This window comes from Siniperca chuatsi, linkage group LG22 (genome assembly GCF_020085105.1).
Source record: "Siniperca chuatsi isolate FFG_IHB_CAS linkage group LG22, ASM2008510v1, whole genome shotgun sequence".
Taxonomy (NCBI): Eukaryota; Metazoa; Chordata; class Actinopteri; order Centrarchiformes; family Sinipercidae; genus Siniperca; species Siniperca chuatsi.
This window is the reverse complement of record NC_058063.1, coordinates 13503945-13525593: the sequence shown is the minus strand read 5'-3', so window position 1 is coordinate 13525593 and position 21649 is coordinate 13503945. Positions and strand designations below refer to the sequence as shown.

The 21649-nt window shown below is 40.8% G+C and overlaps 1 protein-coding gene across 5 annotated transcripts in view; it reads left to right on the top strand.

Annotated features, from left to right (window-relative positions):
- The first annotated feature begins 4068 nt into the window (after positions 1 to 4068).
- LOC122870484 (NACHT and WD repeat domain-containing protein 2) overlaps positions 4069 to 21649 on the top strand; it is a 48157-nt gene continuing 30576 nt past the window's right edge. The window contains exons 1-4 of one of the 5 annotated variants that reach the window (XM_044184697.1): positions 5845 to 6047; positions 6223 to 6347; positions 7076 to 7247; positions 16683 to 16771. In XM_044184697.1, coding sequence (XP_044040632.1) covers positions 7097 to 7247; positions 16683 to 16771 — 240 coding nt within the window. In that variant the 5' untranslated portion in view covers positions 5845 to 6047; positions 6223 to 6347; positions 7076 to 7096. Of the gene's footprint in view, positions 4094 to 5417; positions 5636 to 5844; positions 6348 to 7075; positions 7248 to 16682; positions 16772 to 21649 lie in introns of those variants that run through there. The other 4 variants (XM_044184699.1, XM_044184698.1, XM_044184695.1 and 1 more) reach the window with 4 other exon arrangements.

The window sequence follows — 21649 nt, the reverse complement described above, 5'->3', positions numbered from 1 at the left end:
ATGCATGTTTGGGTTTCGTGCTCGTGTGTTTGTTTGGTCAAGTCTGTATCGTGATCACCACACATTCATTTTCTCCCACTTGAAAAAACAAAAACATAGATTCAAATCAATTACGCACCAAAGGTCACAGTGGGAGCACAAACAAAAGCACTAATTGGTGAGCGATGAAAACTGCCAAGGTTGACGTGGCCATAAATAACTCTGCGGCCCTCACATAGGCTTTGTTTTGGCACAAAGGTAATGTTGAAATGCATCTCACACTCCCAGAGACCAAATATAACTACAGTGTCCTGGCTGATGCTTGTTGTGGTGGAGGATTCACACTCTGAGGGAAGTTAGCAAGAGCAGTAGGAGGAGATTTGTACATGTTGTGTAAAAGTCTGTTTGAATGTAGCTCGAATTCTATTCTATATTTTGGCTTCAGATATTTGACTGATCAAACAATCTTTGCAGAGTGACTTCAGATGAGTGAGCAGATAGGATTTAGGGTCTTTGTCAAGAATACATCAACAGCATACACTGACAAAAAATTTAGTTCAAAGTTTAAGCTAGTTCCACACTCTCGTTCTAGCACCATCATTGGTTTATGACAAAATAAAGCTAATGAAATTCCCATAAGCCTCAGCTGTACTACGTGTTTTGTGTTAGTTAACAATGTTGGCACTCAAAACTAAGATGGTGAACATGGTAGACATGCTAGACGCCTAAACATTAGCATGTTAGCGTGCCGACGTTAGCATTTAGCTCAAAGCACTGCTATGACTAAGTACAGCCTCTCAGAGCCGTTAGCGTGGATATAGACTCCTAGTCTTCTTATTCTTTATTTTTTTCTGGTGAAGTGGAGACATGTATCAGTGAGTGGCAGCATGACTTTAGATGTAGCAGAAGCAAATACTGCAATGTCAAAGTGTACTTCATCAGCCTTTAACGCATCTACAATTTTTCAATATTGTGAGTTGACCATTGCATCAATATAATGTACTGTACTCTTGCATTGTGAGATCCTGTTTTACTTTATCAGTATGTATCATGATATGGTGTAGCCAATCGTTTTTTCTTCAAATATCAAGACAAAGACAGGTGTTTACTTGGCATTTGACTTAACAGTGTTACTGACACCTGTTTTCTCTAGGTTTGTGTTTGCACCGACCCCATATGGGGGGTTGGAGGTTGCCTGTCACCTCTTAATCCCATGTTTTGCTGGTGAAAGAGTGGAAGAGCGAGGGAAACTGTTGTTGCAGAGCTCTGATTGGAATCCTGTCTTGGCTAATAGCAGGATTATGTTTGAGTCCTCCTAAGCCTGCACTGCCGGGTTTTTATTCAGTTATAGCCTGGGTGTCTCCTGGGTTTTGTTATGAGAGTAGTGTTATCGAATGTGTGAACGTGAACATTGTCTGGAGGAAATGTGGAGGAGGACAGATGCGTTCATAGAAAAATACCTAATGCTCAAAGTGGCCAAATCGTTTTTACACATGACAATCAAAGCAGTAAGAGCTGCTCTTGTTCATTGACTGTGTAGATTTTTCACTCATGAATAAACCTGGTGATTTGCAAGGTGCCAAAGTTAATCTACTTTGCATAAATAAATTGGTAAGCAGCATCTGTTCCTTATACAAGCTTGAAATGGAATTCAGGAAATCAGAAAATTACCTAATGATTCATACACTACTGACAAACCTGAACATATAAATGAATTTATAAAAATTGACTCTTTCCTTTGAGGCAAATAAGACGTGGATGTGAAGCTGTCATGGTAGCGATAGTTTCGAAGGGACCTGTGATTACACAGTGACGGTATAGGCAACACAGATTCATTCAGTGTTCCATGGAAATGAACACTAGAGGAAAGAAAGGAGGTGAGGTCAAAGTGCATGGTCACGCCAGCCTCTGCTGTACCTTGTGTTTACTTTAAATTAGCAAAGGTTAGCATGTTAACACGCTAAGCATCATACCTGCTTAACATCAGCATGTCACTGTGAGCATGCTAACTTGCTAACATTAGCATTTAGCTCAAAGCTCCGCTCTGCCAAAGTCCAGCCTCACAGAGCCGCTAGCATGGCTCTAGACTTTTTGACGTCAATTAACTTTTTGTTGAAATTAACCTGAATCACTCATTCATATCTTTTAAAATTGTAATTTCACCACAAAAGCATTCTGTTAAAAAGATGTCACTACTGAATACTTTGAATGTTAAAAATAAAATAAATTAATTTTATTGCAAATGTTATGATTTTATTTGTTCTTTTACTCACTTATGCAGTTTCTCTTAAAGAACACCCGTGTTTACTTTTTTCTTCATTTGTCTTATTTGATAAACTCTCTAAAAGTAAGTAAAAACAATAAAAGTATATACACAATTATGTATAATTAAGTTATTAAAGCACTCAGAACTTAATCTAACTTTATTTTATTGTATTTATTTTATTTTCCTTTTATGTTTTTGTCATTTCTCTTTTATATTTCCTTGTAAGATTAGATGGGGTCTTCCATTTACACAGTTTAACACTGTTAAATGGTCATGTATTTTGATCAATAAAGTTTTTGGGGACAAAAGGAATACACACATTTGCAACAATTACACCATATTATTCCAAATGAAAGCATGAATCATCACTTTATCCAAGTTAACATTTAAATTACATAAAACTCAAAGGTACATGACCACGTGCAGTTGAATGCCCTTGATTTCTGTGTCAGCTAAGCAGAAAATCCACTTCAGAGTGGGTATTGCAGTTAAGGAGTTAATGTAGTGGTACCAATGGGTAGCACACAGAAATAGACATTCCCAACTGTCTTCCCTGACTCCGTCCATTCCTTTCCAGCTGTTTTGCAGAAACAACCATCCATCACCAACCATTTGTGAAGTCAGTGTGTTTGTGTGCATAAAATGTGTGTAAGTGGACGTTTGCCAAGTGAACAGCTAGTGTCTGTCCTTTGTGTCCGCGTGTCTCCCAGGTGACACATCACATCTTGTCACCACGGTGACTCACACTCGCTTAGAGTGGTCCAGGGTTTGGGGGACAGAAACACATACACATGTATACATGCCAATAAACCCAACAACTTGCAATTACTGTAAACATGCTTGAATGCACACACATGCTCCAACACCCAAACACACCCAAACAGACTCCTCACCAGAAAAACATCTATATTGGTCGTGTGCAAGCAGCTTATACGACCCATGTTTATGTTTATTGTAGGATGCGACCTCTAGTGGTCGGGTGGGTGGGGTGGGTGGATGGCACAAACAAATAAAGATATATAATTAATTAAAGTTTTAAGTTACATAATGTTACACATGTGACTTACTTAACTTACGTTAGTTACGTAACTTACGTAACGTACTTATTTGAACCCAAATCATGATCTTTTCCTAAGCCTAACCAAGTAGTTTTTTTGCCTAAACCTAACCAAACTGCGACAGTTTGTTAATGTTACGATTTACGTAATGTATGCTTGCAGCCCGTCCTCACCTTACAGCCTGTCCTCAACAGCCACCGGTAGGGGCGCTAATTTAGGAAACGCTCCTGTGGGTCGTATTAGAGGGTAGGAACAAACAACCTATATGGTCGTATGGGTTGGAGGACTTGTTCAACCCAAAGGTGTCACATTTAGGGGCACCAAACTTGGGAGAGATGCTAAACAATTTTATATTGGGGCAGAGCTGGACAGGGGTCCAGGAACATGCCGAAATTATACATTTTTACTGTTTTAAAGCCCCCCTGAGCCCAGAAATTCTAGCAGCACCCCTGCTTGCACACACATGTAAAAACACACTTTTCGCCTGCCACATCACATCATGCCAACAAGCTCTGTAAAGTGCATCCTTTGGTAAGACTGTGGCGCATTAATCCAGTGCAGGTGCACTCATTAACTGACTGGGGATTGTGAGAGGGAGCGGAACAATCAAGTAAAGAAAGGTCATAACACCGTTGGGAACAAGACTCCGGTCCCCGGTGCTCCACTTGAGCTTTTCCGGAGTCATCTGAATTTTGTTCTGGTGTGAGCTGGTGGCCCTGCGGGCTGCCTTACATGGGTCTGTGTGAGCCTGCAGAGCCCAAGAATCATCCTCAAGACCTGCAGCACAACAGTAAGTTATCTAGTGCCTAATTATCTTATCTTACGTAAATAATGTGTTAAATTTGGCATTTGTAGTCATGTGTCCTCTAGACTTTCAAATGTGCCAGGGAATAAGTTAGATAAGTTCTATTTGAATATTATTGTGCATTTGGTGCAGTAGCTGCCTAAATGTGGTGAATAAAATGTGAAATAGTAGCAAGATTTGTAGCTTCTTACAGTAGTAAGTGGTCATTTATGGTGTTTATTGATTTGGAACAATGAGATAAATTGTTGCTTAGGCAACTACTTGAAAATGAAGTCACTATTTTCTATCATACTTTATTCCATTATTTATATAAAATGTTTTGATCTATAAAATAGAAGTTTTTCTTTAATTTATCTTTGTCTAAGACCTGGATATGTGCAAAGATGTGAGATGTGGCTGTAAAAACATATTGCAAGCATCTGAGAGTGATGTAAAAAGCTTATTTCCATGAGTAAGATGCCAAAAATTTTATATGAAATATTAGCCAAGGACCTCATGCATTCATAGGATTAATTTCTCTTTTATACGATCATAACTTAAAAGCATTATAGTGCAGAGGCTGAAGTTAAGGTTTAGGCGACGGATACACTGTCCTCATCAGATCTTAGAGAAATGCTTGCTGCTGCCCGCTAAACACTGAGACTGAGAGGGGGTGGAAATATATGGTTCAGCGTTTCCCCCTCACAAGAACAGCACAGTAATCAATTCCGTTTAGTACAAATCCAATGCACTTAAACTTCCAGCGCGAATAACCAGAGGCTGCAGAGCAGAGGTACATTTATCGATAAAGCAATTAATTCAAATTCCTTCTCCTCCTCATCGCCCGGGCTGCTGCACCCCCTCCATCCGCGGTAAAGGACACACAAATAGCCGTTACTCATAAAAGTAACGCATTGCATGTGACTTATATGAAAAAGAAGCCAGTTTCTCTTATCACAAACTGTCATGGAGCTGCAGGTTGTTATAACACCTTTTGTGAAAGAACACTGGGGAGCTATGCATTGCTAGATGGAAAATTACAATACCATTAGTTAAGCTAACTAATAACCTTACGTTTCTGCTATTTCTCATTTTAGCTAGCTCACAGTATCAGAAAAGGACGGTTAGGCTAACGTTAATTTAAGTGAAAACAAACCTAGGAAAGTGAAAACATTTCGGCTAATGTAACTTTTATGTGGATAAGTAAACTTTATTCAACGTTTAACTACTAGTAGGTGAAACGCAAACGTAACGTTGACGACGTATTTGTAACGGTAAAGCCGTTAACGTTACTTTGTCCGTGACTGGTAAGACTACTAACGTCATTTACGACACCACACTGCTGACTTAGCAGTCCAGTGCAATGTTAATAAGGACTGGGTAAGCACCAGTCTGTCCACTGGAGAGGACAGAGACAGGGAGAGAGACATAAAGAGCATCCAGAGCTCCTCTGTCACCTCCATCAAGTCAAACTGAAAAACCTAGAGCACGCCCGGAACTAGATATTTAGCTTTCAACGTAAAAGCGCAAATTCTTGGGACAAGCTAGGTGAGTAGGAATAAGCTGTAAAAAAAAACAAAAAAAAAAACAACGCACTTTCATTTTAAAGTCCGTAATTGTTTATGATAGAAATAAGGATTTGTCGCTAAAACAAATCTTCATTTTCACTTTACGGTGAGGTTGTAGCAATGTGTATGCTGAAATTTCTATTTTATTTTGAAAATGCCAACCGGTAGTCGCGCTTTTATTTTGCTAGGCTTCACACACTCTCCGTCTCTCAGAGCTCGGTCGGCTCGCAGAGAGCAGGATGCCAAGGGGAGCACTCCGACACACGGCGTCAGTTTTACCGTCTCCCGGCGTCGTCTCTCTGCCAGAGCAACTCTGATGGGCGTTTTTATCTTCCTTTTCCCGTCCTCGACGCTTGGATATTTTCGGAAGCCACGAAATGAAGCGAATGAATGTGAGCAACAAGAAGTGTCCTGTTGTTGTGCCTGTCTCCAGCATCACTAGTAGTCAAGTCCTCTCTGTGGATGCGGCGCCTCAGTGATGTTTAGTTGTCTGTTTTCAGAGGATTTTATTTAGTGTTCAGTAGTGGACTACCCAACTTTTCCCCTCTTTTTGTTGTCTTTTTCGAGGTTTTCCGTCTTTGAAACAAAGATCTTAGGATAGACCAACTCCGGAAAACCAGCGACTTGGCATCTGCTCCTGGCGGAATAACCATTCTTAGCGGTTATTCGCCTTTACAAGCATCTTCTCTGGGGTGGGAATACGACTGATGCTTGCATTGCTCGTCTATTCGAGTTTTGTATCGTCTCGTTCTGTTTGTCTGTTTGTCCCACAGTGGCATGAAAATTCATGAATGCGTCCAAGGACATGTATACAAATTACGCATGCACCATGACGGTAGTAGGCTGTGCGTAATATCCTATTATTACATCCCTACCACATGAATGCATTAACAAACACATTCAATCTCATTCCTGTGTTTGGAGAAGATTTCCATCCTAACTTGATTGGCGTGTGTGTGTGTGTGTGTGTGTGTAGCATGGGCGTTACGAGTAGCCTATGGCAAGGTAGACTATTGTCACGCATAAGCCTGGAGTAAAACATATCAAACATTTCTTATTATTTTTATAATCTTATATGGGATTAAAAAAAATCAAACTGATACCTCTTTCAAAGTCCTGTATTAAACAAAATAACCAGTGGAGCATTTTGGACCAAATATTGACATGTGTTTTGCCAGTCCTAGGCATAGTTTGGTCCCCAGGAATTAAGTCAGTGCCTGTTAATGTGTCCAAAGTTATCAGCAAATTAAAAAGCTATTAGATGCAGCTCCATGCCTTTGCCATAATTAACGCCCCGTGTGTGTGGATGGATCAGGGGAATCTGCGCGCAAGCATGCACGTAATGTGCCTGAGTGTGCGCCCCTGGCCTGCGCTAACATGCTCCTTCTGTGCGTGTGTGTGTTTGTGTGCGTGTGTACAGCCACGCTGGAAGTCGCCCCCCATGTGGCCGTCGGGAGTGGGGAGCAGGCAGCTCTGCCCGCGGGAGTCGGCGCTGCGCAGGGCGGCCATCAGCGGCAACATCAACGCCCTGCCGCCGAACAACGTCCCCACCGGCCGCAGCGTCCGGGTCTTCATCTGTTCCAACCCCGACGGTAAGAGTCAGGCTGACCCCCCCTCCCCCCTCCATACTATCTTCAAGCCTGCAGACCCTCAAGTTACACAAGAAATAGCTGTTTTTGTTGTGACTCATTTTACAAATAAAGAAATAGGTTACCCATATTTTGCATCCAGACTTCTTGGGCTTTTAAGGATATTTTAGTTGGGTTGTCTGCAGCGGAAATTAACATGGTTAAGCAGCATGGTTCATGAGATGTAACTTGTGTAGACAGTTTTTTTAGGAATAATCATAAAACAAATTTCAGCTATCACCTTCTAGTGCTGTAAAAAAAAAAAAAGGATTGTAAGCTTAATGCATCTGGGTGATGAAATAAAGTCACTTTCCAATCATGTGATCTTGTGATCCAGTATTGGTTTAGGCCCATTTAGAAGGTAAAGTCAGGGTTCTTATATAAAAGGTGTAGTCTGTTCCCATGGGCATTGAGCTGCGACATTTGAAAGGTCCAAATAACCTGATAGAACAACTGGAAAATATCTTAAATTAGGATAACTTGACAAAAAATCTAATTGGTGCACAATGTATTCCAATAAAACAATGGAACAACAGATTGCTTTCGAAAGAGTGCATGGTGTGAGCAGAGTGCAAGACAGTTGGGTCGTGAGGGAGATACCCAGTTGCAGCTCTGTATTTGAATATGCCCTCTGGGCAAGGGGGTAAAAATAGGCTCAGAAAAACTGGAGTAAACAAGGCAAGGGGAAGTAGAGTAGGCTATGAGAGAGAGGGGGAGAGAGAGAAGGAGGGCATGCCAGGATTCAAAAGGGAGGTTGCTTTTGTCGATACATCACTGTCATTTGCTTGCCATCATTGAGCAAATTGCTATGGACCCCCCAAAAAAAGAAAAAAGAATAAGTTGACCTGAGATTATTGCACTGTTATGGCCCGCAGTAGACGGTGAAAAGGCTGGCATTGTTTAGCCACCTGTAGCTGACTCAGTCATTCAGACCATCCCGTCACAGCATGAATTTAATGCTCCAATCTACACGTGGATGGAAAAACGATGAGGGGGCTATTTCGAGTGGTTCTTTTCACACCGTCGGCACACCGTCGGCACAAATGGAAAGACACACATCTCAGCTAAGCTCATTGTGAACTGCCGTTTCCAGTGAAGCGATGTGCTGGTACCCAGTGCCATAATGAAGCCATAGAGGTATACTCTGTCTTACTTCAGGCAGTAGCGCAGAAATGCTGCTGATTCCCATACAAGTTCACCTTGGTCAAAATCACATATGCAGTAAGGTAGTCTGTGCATTTGTTTTGATCTTTTTTGGGCTATCACATGAGTTCACTCCATTACAGTATTCCAGCTGCAGCTGTTGTCCATAACAGAACAGATTCAAACTGTTTGCAGAAACTTTCCTGTACTTGCAAACTTTTGTGGCGCGGCAAAACCCTACCTTCTGGTTCAACATGCACATGAAGAAATACAGTTTACAGAACCTGTTTCTCCATGTTCACTAGAGGGGGCTATCCATGCACTTATTTAATAGCATTCACCTGTACATGTACTGTAGAATGTGGTCAAATCACACAAGCAATCAATATCATGGCCCAAATCACATTTTGATGGTCACAATAAGAAAACCCCTCTCTGCTTCAGCATCGCCCTTTTGGTATTTCCCGCCAACATTTTGTTTTAAATCCCACCATAGACATCCTACTGTACGTATAGTGGAGTGGTGAAAGCCAGGCAGGATCACCCTTGCTTTCACAAACTTCCCTTGATAACAGTTAACAAACTATATGCTACACATAACAGTGTCATTTCACTATCTGTAATACCAGACACTAGAAGGGTGAACAATGCGCAGTGATAATCACACCATCGCAACAGCATAACTGCACTTTTTTATTGCGTTTGTGTGACTGGGGGACTTCTCTGCTGTGATGTACAGTGCCAAGAGTTTTATGTGCTCTCTGGTTATAGCGTTGGCTCTGCTGAATACACTGACCCTAATGCCCTTAATCAAACGCCACAGACAACTCCGACGCACTCCCACTGCTGTTTTCACCCCCACGGACCTCTGTTGTGTTTGTTTGTGTCATCTGTAAAAGGGGCACGAAGCTCAATTTTAACACCAATTTAGAAAACGTACACCAACTTCCTCAGAAGACGCTGACAGAAGAGAGTGGTCTGAGATGTCAGCACATCAGATGCTACAATACAAAGTTCACTCCACAACGCAGTGATGTAGAGTATATAAAGGTATTCCAAAGTGTTTTCCAAAATGTACGCCAAACAACTAATTTGGGTTGATTTACTTCCTCCTTCCATGATGTTAATGAATCACTCAAGTTCTTGAGCGTGGATGAATCTGTGTGTGTGTTTGTTTGTGTGTGTGGCCACAGTCGATCAATTAAAAACCCAGCTATCTGTTCTTGCCAGTAGCCAGACGCCAGCACCAAACCAGAAAAAAGCCTAACGTGATTTCTTTTTTGTGTGTACCGCTCAGTGCATTATGCAGCCTGTCGGTTGTGTGCAATAGGCAGCTATTTGTATGCAAGCTATCACTTAAGCTGTTTAAAGTTGATAAAAGCCCGAGGCCTAAGGGATGTGATGCATAAAATCATCTACCCCTCCAACGCACCATTATCAAGGCTATAGTATGTCACCACGGAGACCATTAATTACATTTCACCTCACAATTATTCCCAGTGTTCTGATTTACTCTGTTGATCATTTTTCAATCTGTGTTGTAGGTTTTTAGCTCAGATTTCCGTAATTTAACGGTCTTTTCCCTCTCTCTCCCTAATCATCCACTTTTTGAGTCTGGTGAAAGAGAACAAAGGAGAGAGTGGGAGGGATGGCAGGGAGGACAGAGGGAGAGATGACAGGTGGCGAGACTGTGTCAAGGGTGGCTTTTGTTTAATAAATTGCTTCTCTGGGGCTGGTCGGTGCCAGATTTTTGGACGAGCGTGGCGCCGTTCTGCAGCATTGTGAAGTTTATGACGCGTTCTAACGAGCTTATTTCTCCCCCTCTTGTGTCGTCCGCTGCCTCCTTGCCTCCGTTCTTCTCCTGAAGGGAGAGCTCACTCTGGCTGGTTTGGCAGCAACTTTCAGTGACCTCTCTCTGAGTTTTCCAGAGTGCTGTGGAGCAATTCTGCAACCCCCCCCACCCCCACCCCGGGACGTCGTTCTGACAAATTCAGCAGTTGCCCTCGCACACTCGTCTAACTCCCTGGGTGTTCAAACCATTTTATGGAACACACTGTAAAAGCATTTCATGAGGGAATGATGGCAATGATAGCAAGCAGCCCGCTAGGTATACCTGAGTAAAATTACATGGTGATTATCTACTTGTCTTATAACCAACAAAATTAACCTCAAGAAAACTAGTGTGGTCTGCAAGTGGTTTGTAACTAATGGGAATTTTATTTTATGTGCACATCAAGAGCTCTGCTGAGGGAGAGTTTGGGGGCTTAATACTGATAATTGAGATTGAAAATGAGCAAAACCGTACCAGTAACTTCCAATGCATGTTTCATTCAGTGTCTTCTTGGAAGATCGATTCATTTTGGGAACCTCTCACTATTTTTGGCTACATTTAAAGTCACCATAATATAATGTGGTAAGTCTTGCTAAACACCGTTTCTTCACTGTTTTCTTAGTTTTGCGCATCAAAATCTGTATACATCTTATTTTGTTTCCAATGCATGTTTATTCATGGACTTTTTGAGAGGAGAAATTTATCTTTCCAAACTGTAATTTCCAGATTCCATTTTCAGAATATATTTCATTGTAAAAAAGATATATTGATGAATTTCCCAAAACTGAGGGGTAGTTGCTTAGCTTCAAAAATCACATGAATATTTAACACATCTCCCACACTTAAATTCTCCTTGGAATATAATACTAACTCTCTTCACTTCCATAGATCCCACCTTATCAAGGATACCCACAGAAATAAAATATTGCATGCAAAGTTTCATCATCCAAAAAAGGACAGTTTCCAAGATTAAAAAGTAATACTGAGGATTATAAAATATAATGTGATGATCAGATATGAGGTTCCCAGTGAGGCAGCATAAAGTAGATGTGATAAAACATCTATTTGATAAACAGTGTTAAGACTAAATCTCACTACAAAACTGAAGAGAACGATTGATTGCACAACTTTATCAGAAGGAGCCTGCTTATGTTACAAAAAAATCCAAAGTATTCAGGAACTCACCACCTACTTTGTGTACGTGGAGCCCCATAATAACTCAAGCTGCTGCCTCACCATGGGCATAGATTTGGTTTTAACATTGGTAGGGACATTTTTTTGTCAGACGACCAATATGCACTATTGTGTGTGTGTGTGTGTGTATGTGCGTGTGCGTGTGCACTTGCTCACATGCCCTTATACACACACACACACACACACACACAAAGAGCTTGATTCTGCAAAATGGTTGCTTTATGCAGTATGTATTTACTTATACTGCTTGCCCAAACCAGGGTAAATTTGAGACTGTAAATTTGTTTGAACCAACTGTCTCCTGTAAGTCATTTTTAAAACCTCAACCTCTCCTCCCTTTCAGTCTATAATTTGGCTACACAACTCAAGAGTTTATTGAGGCTAATATGCCAGTGCCCAAACATTAACCTTTAATCTTTGAAAGACAGCAAACCTGAGCCTGTTCGAAATAATAAATACAGACCACTTCAAATTCCACGTTGTTTGTTCATGTTCCAGACTCTGCTGCCAGTGCTGCAGTTAGCCGACAGCATACTACAGCTTGAGGGTTGCCAGATTGTCAGGTCCCCCATATCTCACTCTTTCACTCTTCATTAAAACGCTCCCACATTTTACAGGAAATGACCTGGCAACTCTCCATCGACCTCGTCGGTTAGTGATTTGTTTGGAATCGTTGAAGTCATCGTTAGGGACAATTCACTAGTGCCCCAACATTAGTAGAGACATGTCCATACCCAAATCTACACCCATGTACCTGACATGTACATTCAACATAAAAATCTAACCATCTGACTGGTCTGAGGTTGTGTCAGGAGGCAAGAGATTTGGATCTTAAACTACAAGATAACATGCAGCGTCCATGGTTACCTACTATCTTTTACACAGAGGAGAGTCTCCATGATCTGGAGATTCAGTCGTCATGGCTTACTATAACTGGGCTGTAAAACGTGTAGTGTGTCTGTGGTGTAAACGTGAGTATTTCATGACACTAGTGGCTTTTGAGGCAACAGCTGCTAGCACAGATGTTACCCAATGAACTTGTTATAGTACATTTTCATGTTGGATAGACTAACACTTTTAGGTTACTGGCAGAGAGACGAGGAAGACCCTATCACTGTTACATCCAATCCCATATTGCCATGTTTTACTGTACATTGTTGTTTTCCCTGGACAATTAACATCAAGTGTGGATGGTGGCTCAATAACCTCCAGTGTATTTCCTTCATCCTGATTCAGTGGTAATCAGATAACCTGTAGGGTCTCCTTGTGCTCAGGAAATGCAGGAACATCTGGCCTTTATGCATGGCTGATTTACACAGCCACAATTTGCTTTGAGCTTCTTCCAGGTCATTCGGTATCGATTTGCTCACTGACTGTGCGCTTGCATCTTTGAGGTTCAGGTTCAGATCTGCACATTGGAGAGTTTGTGTGGTACGCTGAATGACATGAACTTAAACTTTCTGAGCAACAATACTGTGTGTACTGAGAAAGAAAGAAGAAATATTTTGCTTACATTTTCTTGATCATCCATTCTGATGTATCGTAGACTTAGGTTTAAGATTTGTTTATGCATATTCATTCTTTATTGAGAAATATGCAGTGATGAGCTGTTGCATTCGACAAGTGAGAGATAGAATAACATGCTGCGGGTTAGGGGCTGAATTTGAACTAAGGCTGCAATAAAATATTCTTTTCATTATCAATTGTTAATCTGTTGATTATTGTTTCAATTAATCAATTTAATGTAAAATGCCAGAAGATAATGCCCATCATATGTCTTGAAATGTATTTTTTTTTTCTGACCAACAGTCCAAAACCCAAAAATATTCAATTTACAGATATAGAAAACAGAGGAAAGCTGCCCATCTTTACATTTGCTAAGCTGGAACTGAAAAATTGCTTTTTTGCTAAATGACTAATAACAAATGACAGTGGTTCCCCTTTTTGGCTTGTGGTCTCTTAAAAAGATTTCTGTATCTGTTTGTGACCCCTTGTCACAATTTGCATATGAACAGTTCCACCAAAGAGCGGCTTTTCACAACAATTTATTTTACAACAAATGCAAACAAAAATACTTATTTGTGTAGTAAAATCATGTCGAGACCCCTCAGATTTATCTTGTGACCTCTTAGAGACGTCCCGACCCCTAGGCTGGGGACCACTGTGCTAGACCACTTAATCACAAAGATGCCCCTCTTTATGTATTTTAGGTACTTTGTGTCATCCATACATGATATTATTTTATATATAAAAATTGCAAGAGCTGTGGTCTCCAAATGCGACATAAGCCTCTTGTTTAACGAGTCATTTCACCCAAATTACAAACATATTTTCTCACTTACGCTATCTATCCATGCAGATAGTTTTTTTATGTGCTCAGTTTTTGAGATAATCGTCTCAAAGATTTCTGCCTCCACCCCAGTGCAATGAAGGTGAGTGGAATTTGAGAACTGGAGTGTTTCTGGAGGCAGACATTTCAGAGGCAGATGTCTCATAACCTGGTGAACCAACCCTTTATGCACCTCAGGTACACACACCCACACACACACACTGTACTACCATGTCACGGTGGATGACCACTGTTTCAGTGTTGTTCTATTTGCTAAGACGCTTGTCTTGTTTACTTCGCTCCCTCTCTCTCTTTTAATCAGAGATCTTTAAGCAGTTGTGCATACCAAGTGCCTCTGGAGTGTCAGTTGGTGTAGCTTGATGAGAGCAGAGTGATTGCTTTGTCAGAGCCTTGTTGATGAGACTCGGAGAGGGCAGCTGTAGAGTGACCGCTATCTAGAGGAATGAAGGACCAGCTGAAGCAAAGTCAGTATAACTAGATTTATAGTGTTGTAATGCTTTTGGTTTAGCTTTTTGGCTTGTTATCCAGAGATACTTTAGTATTTGAACACTGCTGAGATGGTTTGTTGGTGTTTAAGTCATTTATCATGCAAAAATGCCAAACAATCCCTGGTTGCAGTTTTTCAAATGTGAGGATTTTCTCTGTTTCATATCACTGTAAACTGAATATGTTTGGGTTTGGACTGTTGGTTGGACAAAACAAGCACTATGAAGATGTCATCTTGGACTCTTGAGAATTCTGTTCAGTTCACTATTTTCACCTATTAAAGACTAAAGAATTAATGGAAAATGAAAAGAATTGTTAGAGTGCAGCCCTGAATATAGAAAGCAAGAGAATGAAAATAACCAGGAACATTTGGCTGTATTTCTGTGTTCAATTGACCACCCAGGAGTTCCCTAAAGGATGAGGGAGGAAGAGAGAAAAGAAAAGGAAGTGAGAAAGAAAAAAAGGGGAGAGCTGACAGGACATATCTGAAAGGAAGAATAGATCGGTTGGCACTATTGAAATAAACAGATTGGAAAATTGGAGGGAGGGACACACACAGCGAGAAAGAGGCCGAATGTAACATCAAGTCTTTGTTCCTTTGCATGTGGGTGTGTACACAACAGACATACACATACGTCAGGCTGCCATAACTGATCTTCATCCCACAAAAAAAAAAAGAGAGGGAGAGGAATCTTGCCGTTATCAGCACAATACAAACAACACAGTTTAGTCTGTCAGGTCACATCAAGACACACTACGGCAAGATGCACTTCTTTTTTACCTTTCAACACTTCCCAAACACAACAGGGTTAATCTAAATTCCTTTATTTGCCATTATGATGTCACCTGTGTAACCGCAAGATATTGCACATTTGTTGTACTTTAATGTATCTCTGATGGAATGAGATGAGCGCTCCACTGATGCAGCAACTGCCATTTATTTCATTTGCATACTATTACAGCCGTTCGGTTTTGATTTGACATTTTGCTCGGGTAGCTGTAGGCGGATACATGTACGGTCACGGCCCGAAGCCTTACTAAAGATAGATGAGAGAAAGATACGTCAAACAAAATTTGTGGGCTCCTCTACTCACGGTGCGTATGACATGGTTAGCGGCTGTTTGTGCGCCGTCCACCATGTGTGCATATGTGTACATGTGCAAGTCAGCTTCTTGGTCGCACGCGGCCTCTCTGTTGGGCATGTTCTGTTTTTAACTATCCATCCACACCCTTCAGAAAAAAAGAGAGGGAGGAAGAGACTGGGCCTGTCCAAATACATTACAGTAACCATTTGGAAGACAGTGAAAAAGAGAGGAGTGGAGGAAAGAAAGTGGGACACAACAACAAGCCGTGGGCTCTCACTCTGTGACACTCCGACTGTCCAATATGATCACTGCCTTTGTTATGCTGGATAATCCCACATTCGTCAACAATGGTAATCAGGTAATCAGAATTTTTACGGGTGTAAAAAGGGGGTTGCATATTTAAAAAATTAATATTGGCATGAATTATATTAGAGGTGAAACGATTAGTTGAACTGTTGGTCGAATAAAACAAAAAATTTGAAGACATCACCTTGGGCTCCGGGAAATGGTTATGGGCATATTTTACTGTTTTCTGACATTTTATAGACAAAATGACGAATTGGTTAACAATCAACAGATTTATCGATAATAGAAATCATTAGTCACGGCCCGAAATTATATTGAATTGACTTTCAAATTGTTAAAATGCGGAAGCAAGTTTCTTAGCAGCAATGTGAACTGAGGAAATCAATCAACTTTGTTTTCATTTTGTTCAGAAAAGCAGAAATTTGAAGCAAGTAATTTACGAATGACTCTCATTCCCCTGTTGTCCTTATTATCCAATTAGGATACACCTTCTCTTGAATAAATGTATAAAAAGATTGAACTGTGGTATTTTTTTCTGCTTTCAATCCTGACAGAGACCTAGAAAGGTTAAAACTGGTCTCAACATTTTTGGAAATACAATTATTTCCTAACTTTCAGAGACCTACATGAGAATCTCAGTACCACTCTTGTGTGTGCGTTGAGTATGGAGGGCTAAGAGGTGCTGGTACGTGTATTTCTGAACTTTGGAGAGAGCCAGACAAGCTCTGCATTCATTCTTTATGCTATGCTAAGCTAAGCTAATTGTCCCCTGCCTGATAGTAGAGTGGTATCGATCTTCTCATGTAACCCTTGGAAAGAAAGGGAATAAGCATATTTCCCAAAAATGCTGAACTATTTCTTTAATTTTCTCTCCCTTTAATTGAACTGACCATGTAAATAAGACTTTTACTACAATTTACACATTGCTTCTGCTCCTATACACGAGTGCTTTTATGTTCACGTTAGTTTAACACTTCAAGATGCCCTCTTTCTTTTGTCTCCAGACACAGAGGCGGAGAGGAACGCACTGAAAGAGCACGTCTACCCCAAACTACGAGACTTCTGCAGGGAGAACTATGGGATTGAATTCCAGGTAAATGGCTGCATTCCCTTTTTTCTTCCTTCAGTTTTTCCTTTGATGCATATTTTTTCTGTCTTACCTTCCTGCTGCTCAAGAGACCTGTAACTTCCAGAGCAGTAGTTTGCCAGTACTCACTGTTAAGTGCCTCCAAATCTACATCATGGCCTACACAGCAGTCAGTGCCTGGAGGGGCCCCCAGAGCTGCATGTAGAGGTCCCTGTTGCTTTAAGCAGACAGAAGGCCAGCAGAGATAAGGCTTCCATCGGTGAAGGCTGGCACAAATCTAGCTATGGATAAGGGGGTATGATGCAAGGGCTTTCCCTTTGTTGTTGTCGGAGAACTGCCGCATTCTCCCTGTGGTGTCCACTGATCAAGATAATTTGCATTGCAAATAAGCGTCAGTGTACACGGAAAGATTGCTATCAGAGGTTTGTTTGTTTAACAAATCCAGGAGAGCCCTCGAGTCAGGGGCAGAATCAGGGCCATAGATTGTTCCTGGAAGGATTTGGGGAGATTTGTTTCCAATGGGGAGACTTGTGACCCCTGAATTGTTTGGTAAAGCTGTAGTCAGCAAGGTGTCGGCAGCTAATTCTCATTTCATGCTAAGAATGTTTGTTTCATAAACAGCTCCAAGCACATCTAAAGTTGTTATAACAATACTACAGTGTTTAGAATATCGCCCATATATGCACAAGGATTGTCCAGTCAGATTTTAGTGATTCTGATTATGGACTCTGGTTCTCACAAAATCCTGTTTTTAAATTTTTTGACATATTCGAGTAAGTAAACAGTATACTTTGAAGAAAGCAAAACCACACTTATTTTTAGCAGACTTAAGCTGCCATTAACAGGCATTTGTCATAAATTCTGAATTATTTTGGGTGTTTTTATTTTTCAGTTAAAAGTCTGAATCAGAATAAAACTCCATCACAAAACAATGGAAAAGTGACTTTGATATGACTGATAAGTAAAAACACACATTACACATACATTAAAAAACACACTTAAGAGTATGGCTGTACAAGAAATAGCAACGTGCAAATATGTACAGATGTTAGAGTACTAAGTCCTAATGGCAGTCAGATTTAATCAGGTTTTGAATATATTTGTCCGTGGGCTGAGGGCTTTTTATAATGGTGGCCTGATTGGAGGACTTGGAATGAGTTGTGAAGGAGTGATGAGGGTTGTTTTATGTCTAAAAAGGTCAAAGAAAGAAAAACTTAAATATTCTCTTTCTTGCTGTGCACAGGTTGAATGTTCACTGTTTTACTCCAGTTCTTACTTGAGTTGGACGCACTAGCAGCAGCTAATGTGGGGGCAATATGACTACGACTGGCGAGATGAAAAACGGTACATTCTTGTACCATGCAGCAGGAATTGCTTTGACAAGTCAAGACAGATTTCTTTGCTTGCATTAAATATTTTTTGTGCAGTTATTACATTTCACTGTATCACTACTGTCTTTTGTGAAGCTTTAGTGAAATGTCCACCATATTGTAAACACCATACACGTCTGTTAACACGTGTAACGGGTGATGTAGGTGGGACCCCAGTCCAAACTTTGACAAACCCCTGGTTCTTAGAAACTTGAAACTGGTTTTAATTCAAAAGTGATAATTGATACCAAATTTTCTTTGTCGTTTAGTCATTTAGCTATTTATCTGCTATTAGCTATTTTTTCTGTTGTTGTTGTTTTGCAAATCTACGTTGAAATGGTTTTGTAAGGAGACAAGCTGAATAGAATGAATCATTTACCATTCAGTGTATAGCTCCAAAGCAATGTACATTCCCACCATAGGCAGATTCTCCACACACTTGATGCCCAAATGAACTACAGTGTTAAATGACAAGCATGTTATATGTGTCTTGCACCTACTACCAGGTGTTTAAGGCTACATGAATGAACATAGATTACTAAAGCAACAATTATATAAAGCCAAAAGGGTCAAAAACGTTGTAACCAGACAGAAAGATCTGACAATCATGCCTGAATATCTCAAATGCCTGCGTGCGATAGAGAAGTGCAAGATAATGCAAGAAAAGCCGAGCGGAGACGTTTTGGCTCCGGTATCTGTGGCCTCGTGTCTGTCTGGTGATTCAGCTCGCTGTGACGAAGCGTGAGCTGAAATGATTATGCAGAAGGCCTGGGAGTTAATACTATGACTCACTTACTCCGCTCTCCCTCCTGCCTCCTCCTCTATCCGAACCCCCCACTCCTCATCCTCACCCACGCAATGTGAGAATTGGCACCTTGGCTAAAACCACAGTTTAATGGAGCTCAATAATGACTTGTACTAGCAACGTGTGAGTTAACGTTTTGGTCATGAATCATTTCAACGTGTGAAATCATATACGATTCCTACGTACAGTATCTTGTAGCGTCTTGAGTCGATTGTTTTTCTAGTCGCATTCTTTATTTTTTTTTTTTGCTTTTGATTTGTAATTTATGTGCGATCCCGCCTCCCCTTTCACACACACGCTTTGTCTCTCACACACATCCGCTGGCACACGCTGACACACATATGCCAAGCCAATGAAACCCAATTCTCCCCGGTCCCTCATCACTTGACTCAGTTTCCATCCAGAACGTTCCCTTAAGAGGATGGAGAGGGATCGCAGGAGATGAAGAGAGGGATAGAGGGAGGAAGAGGGCACGGAAATCCAGCCCAGGGGCCGAGGGTTGCGTCCTCATTCAGTCAGTGCACAGCAGCGGCGGGGGGGGAATCAGGCTCCGTGATCCCTTTTTATCGTTTCTATCCCTGTGTTTCCTGCAGTTCCTCTCTTTCATCAGCCATTTGTATGCTCACTTTAAAATAGAAAATAAAAAAATTACACAAAACAGACACACACAAAGATGCAGCATAGAAACAGAGGAGTGATGCCAAAGATACACAGAGAATCAGGGTCAGGCAAGGTTTCAGCGCGTCTGTAACCACACTAGATTACTGTTGGTGTGTGTGAGGTTTGGCTTGCTCTAAATTGGACCCAGCCTGACTCGAGACAGGCAGCCTTGGCTGGGGCAAATTATATTTAATTGAATCAGGTAGCATCCCGTTGTGTTGATGCAGATCTTGAGTCTAATACCTGAATGGAGATGATAGTGAGACACATGCTGCATTATAATCATCTCCGGAGAAGACTGGGGTTTTTTTGACATGAGACAGAGAGCGTGAGCTGTGCTGTGCAAGGTGAAATGACATGCATTACTGCTATTTTCGACCACGGCTGCTTGTTAATTGGTGGTGCATCATGCTGCTGCCAGTGTTAGTGTTCTCGCTCTGTTTTGGGTTTGTTTAGGTCGACCACATTTCGGATTGGGTCTAATTATCCTCAGGTTCATTCGGATTGGGTTGGGTCTCTTTCTTTGAATATGAATTTATGGCAGGTAGATTTTTCATGAGTCCGTTTTGGATCGGGTACAAACTTGCGGACCGGTGAAGACCTTTAATGTATAGTAATTAAGCCCCGGCCGCCTTTACTTTTCAAAATTTGGTATCTTATGATCATAAATCAACAAATCCATGATTTCTTGCATTGTAAATGTCAATTGTCATCATAATCATTAGATCATTGTCAAATGAAATACATAATTTAATACCAATGTGAAACATCTGAAATGGTGTAATGTATTGCCTATTATTGAGCCCTTTTTTGGATGAATCACTTATGACTTAAATACATTTTAGTGGCTAGGCAGGCTCCTGAGCAACACGGAATATGTGTTTGTGTGCTAATGTTACTATTGTTGTTGTGTGTGTGTTTGTCTCTCATATGTTGTCTGCTGTGACAAGACTTATGTTTCTTTTGTTACTTGTCACCGCATTGGTGACCAAACTAGTTATCCCTCCGGGGATTAATAAAGTTATCCATCCATCCATCAAGGACACATAACTATGGAGAGAGTTTGGTTGTAGATGGAGCGCTTTTTTTTTTTTCAAGTTTATTGTTGGCGCACCTGATAACGGCACAGCCCATTAAGCTGGTCACGTGCAGCTGAAAAAACATCTAAGTATCTATTAAAACTGGGCTAACTTTTGTTGAAAAGTTCAAGTTTGTCTACATATACATATAAATATTTCAATTATATTTCGATAACTATATTTCAACTTAGCATTTTCTACAAGATCTCCTGGACATATTTCTTGAAAAGCAGTAGAAAAGTGGTTAAAATGGAAATCCCATATGTACACTACAGCGTGGGTTTACAAGTGAGATGCCATCACAGTAATGGTGGCTGCTTTAATTCCACCTACAACCCGGATTGTGCACATGCTGGACTGTCAGTTTCTTATCCAGTTCTGCTTTGAAATCCCAGTTCCCATTATTGTACATTTCTTATACTCATAAATCATCTTGTTACAATACAATCACTTCCTCCCCCATGCAGGAGATAATCTGAATCTCTGGGTTGCTGGAAGCAGCTCTGTTAATAATGTGGTCAGACCTCTCTATGGTTGCCAAAGTCACTGGCCGGCACACAAACACACACACAGACAGTGTAATTATAATAAAAGTTTCCTGGCCACGGCTGTGAGATTCTGTTCAACGGCTGTCACTCAGACGTCTTTTACAACTCACAGCACAAGCAGCAAGATGGCAGATGAGATGAGGGGTGAGACGACATTTCACAATGATTAAAGAAAAGCCTATTCGTGTAGTCTATTATGCTAGCACTTTTAAAGAAGGGGGAATATGTCTGTCAATGTGGCTTTAGAAGCAGAATATATCACCCACTTAAAATTTTTAAAGCTAATAATTTATTTTTTAGCGGTGCTCCTCCTCCATGCCTGTGGGTGAAAATGTAAGTTAAATGTTTTTTCCTGTGAATATGCTTTTATCTTCACTTCTTCTCTAAAGCTCTTAAATAGTTTTCACTAAAAAACACAAATT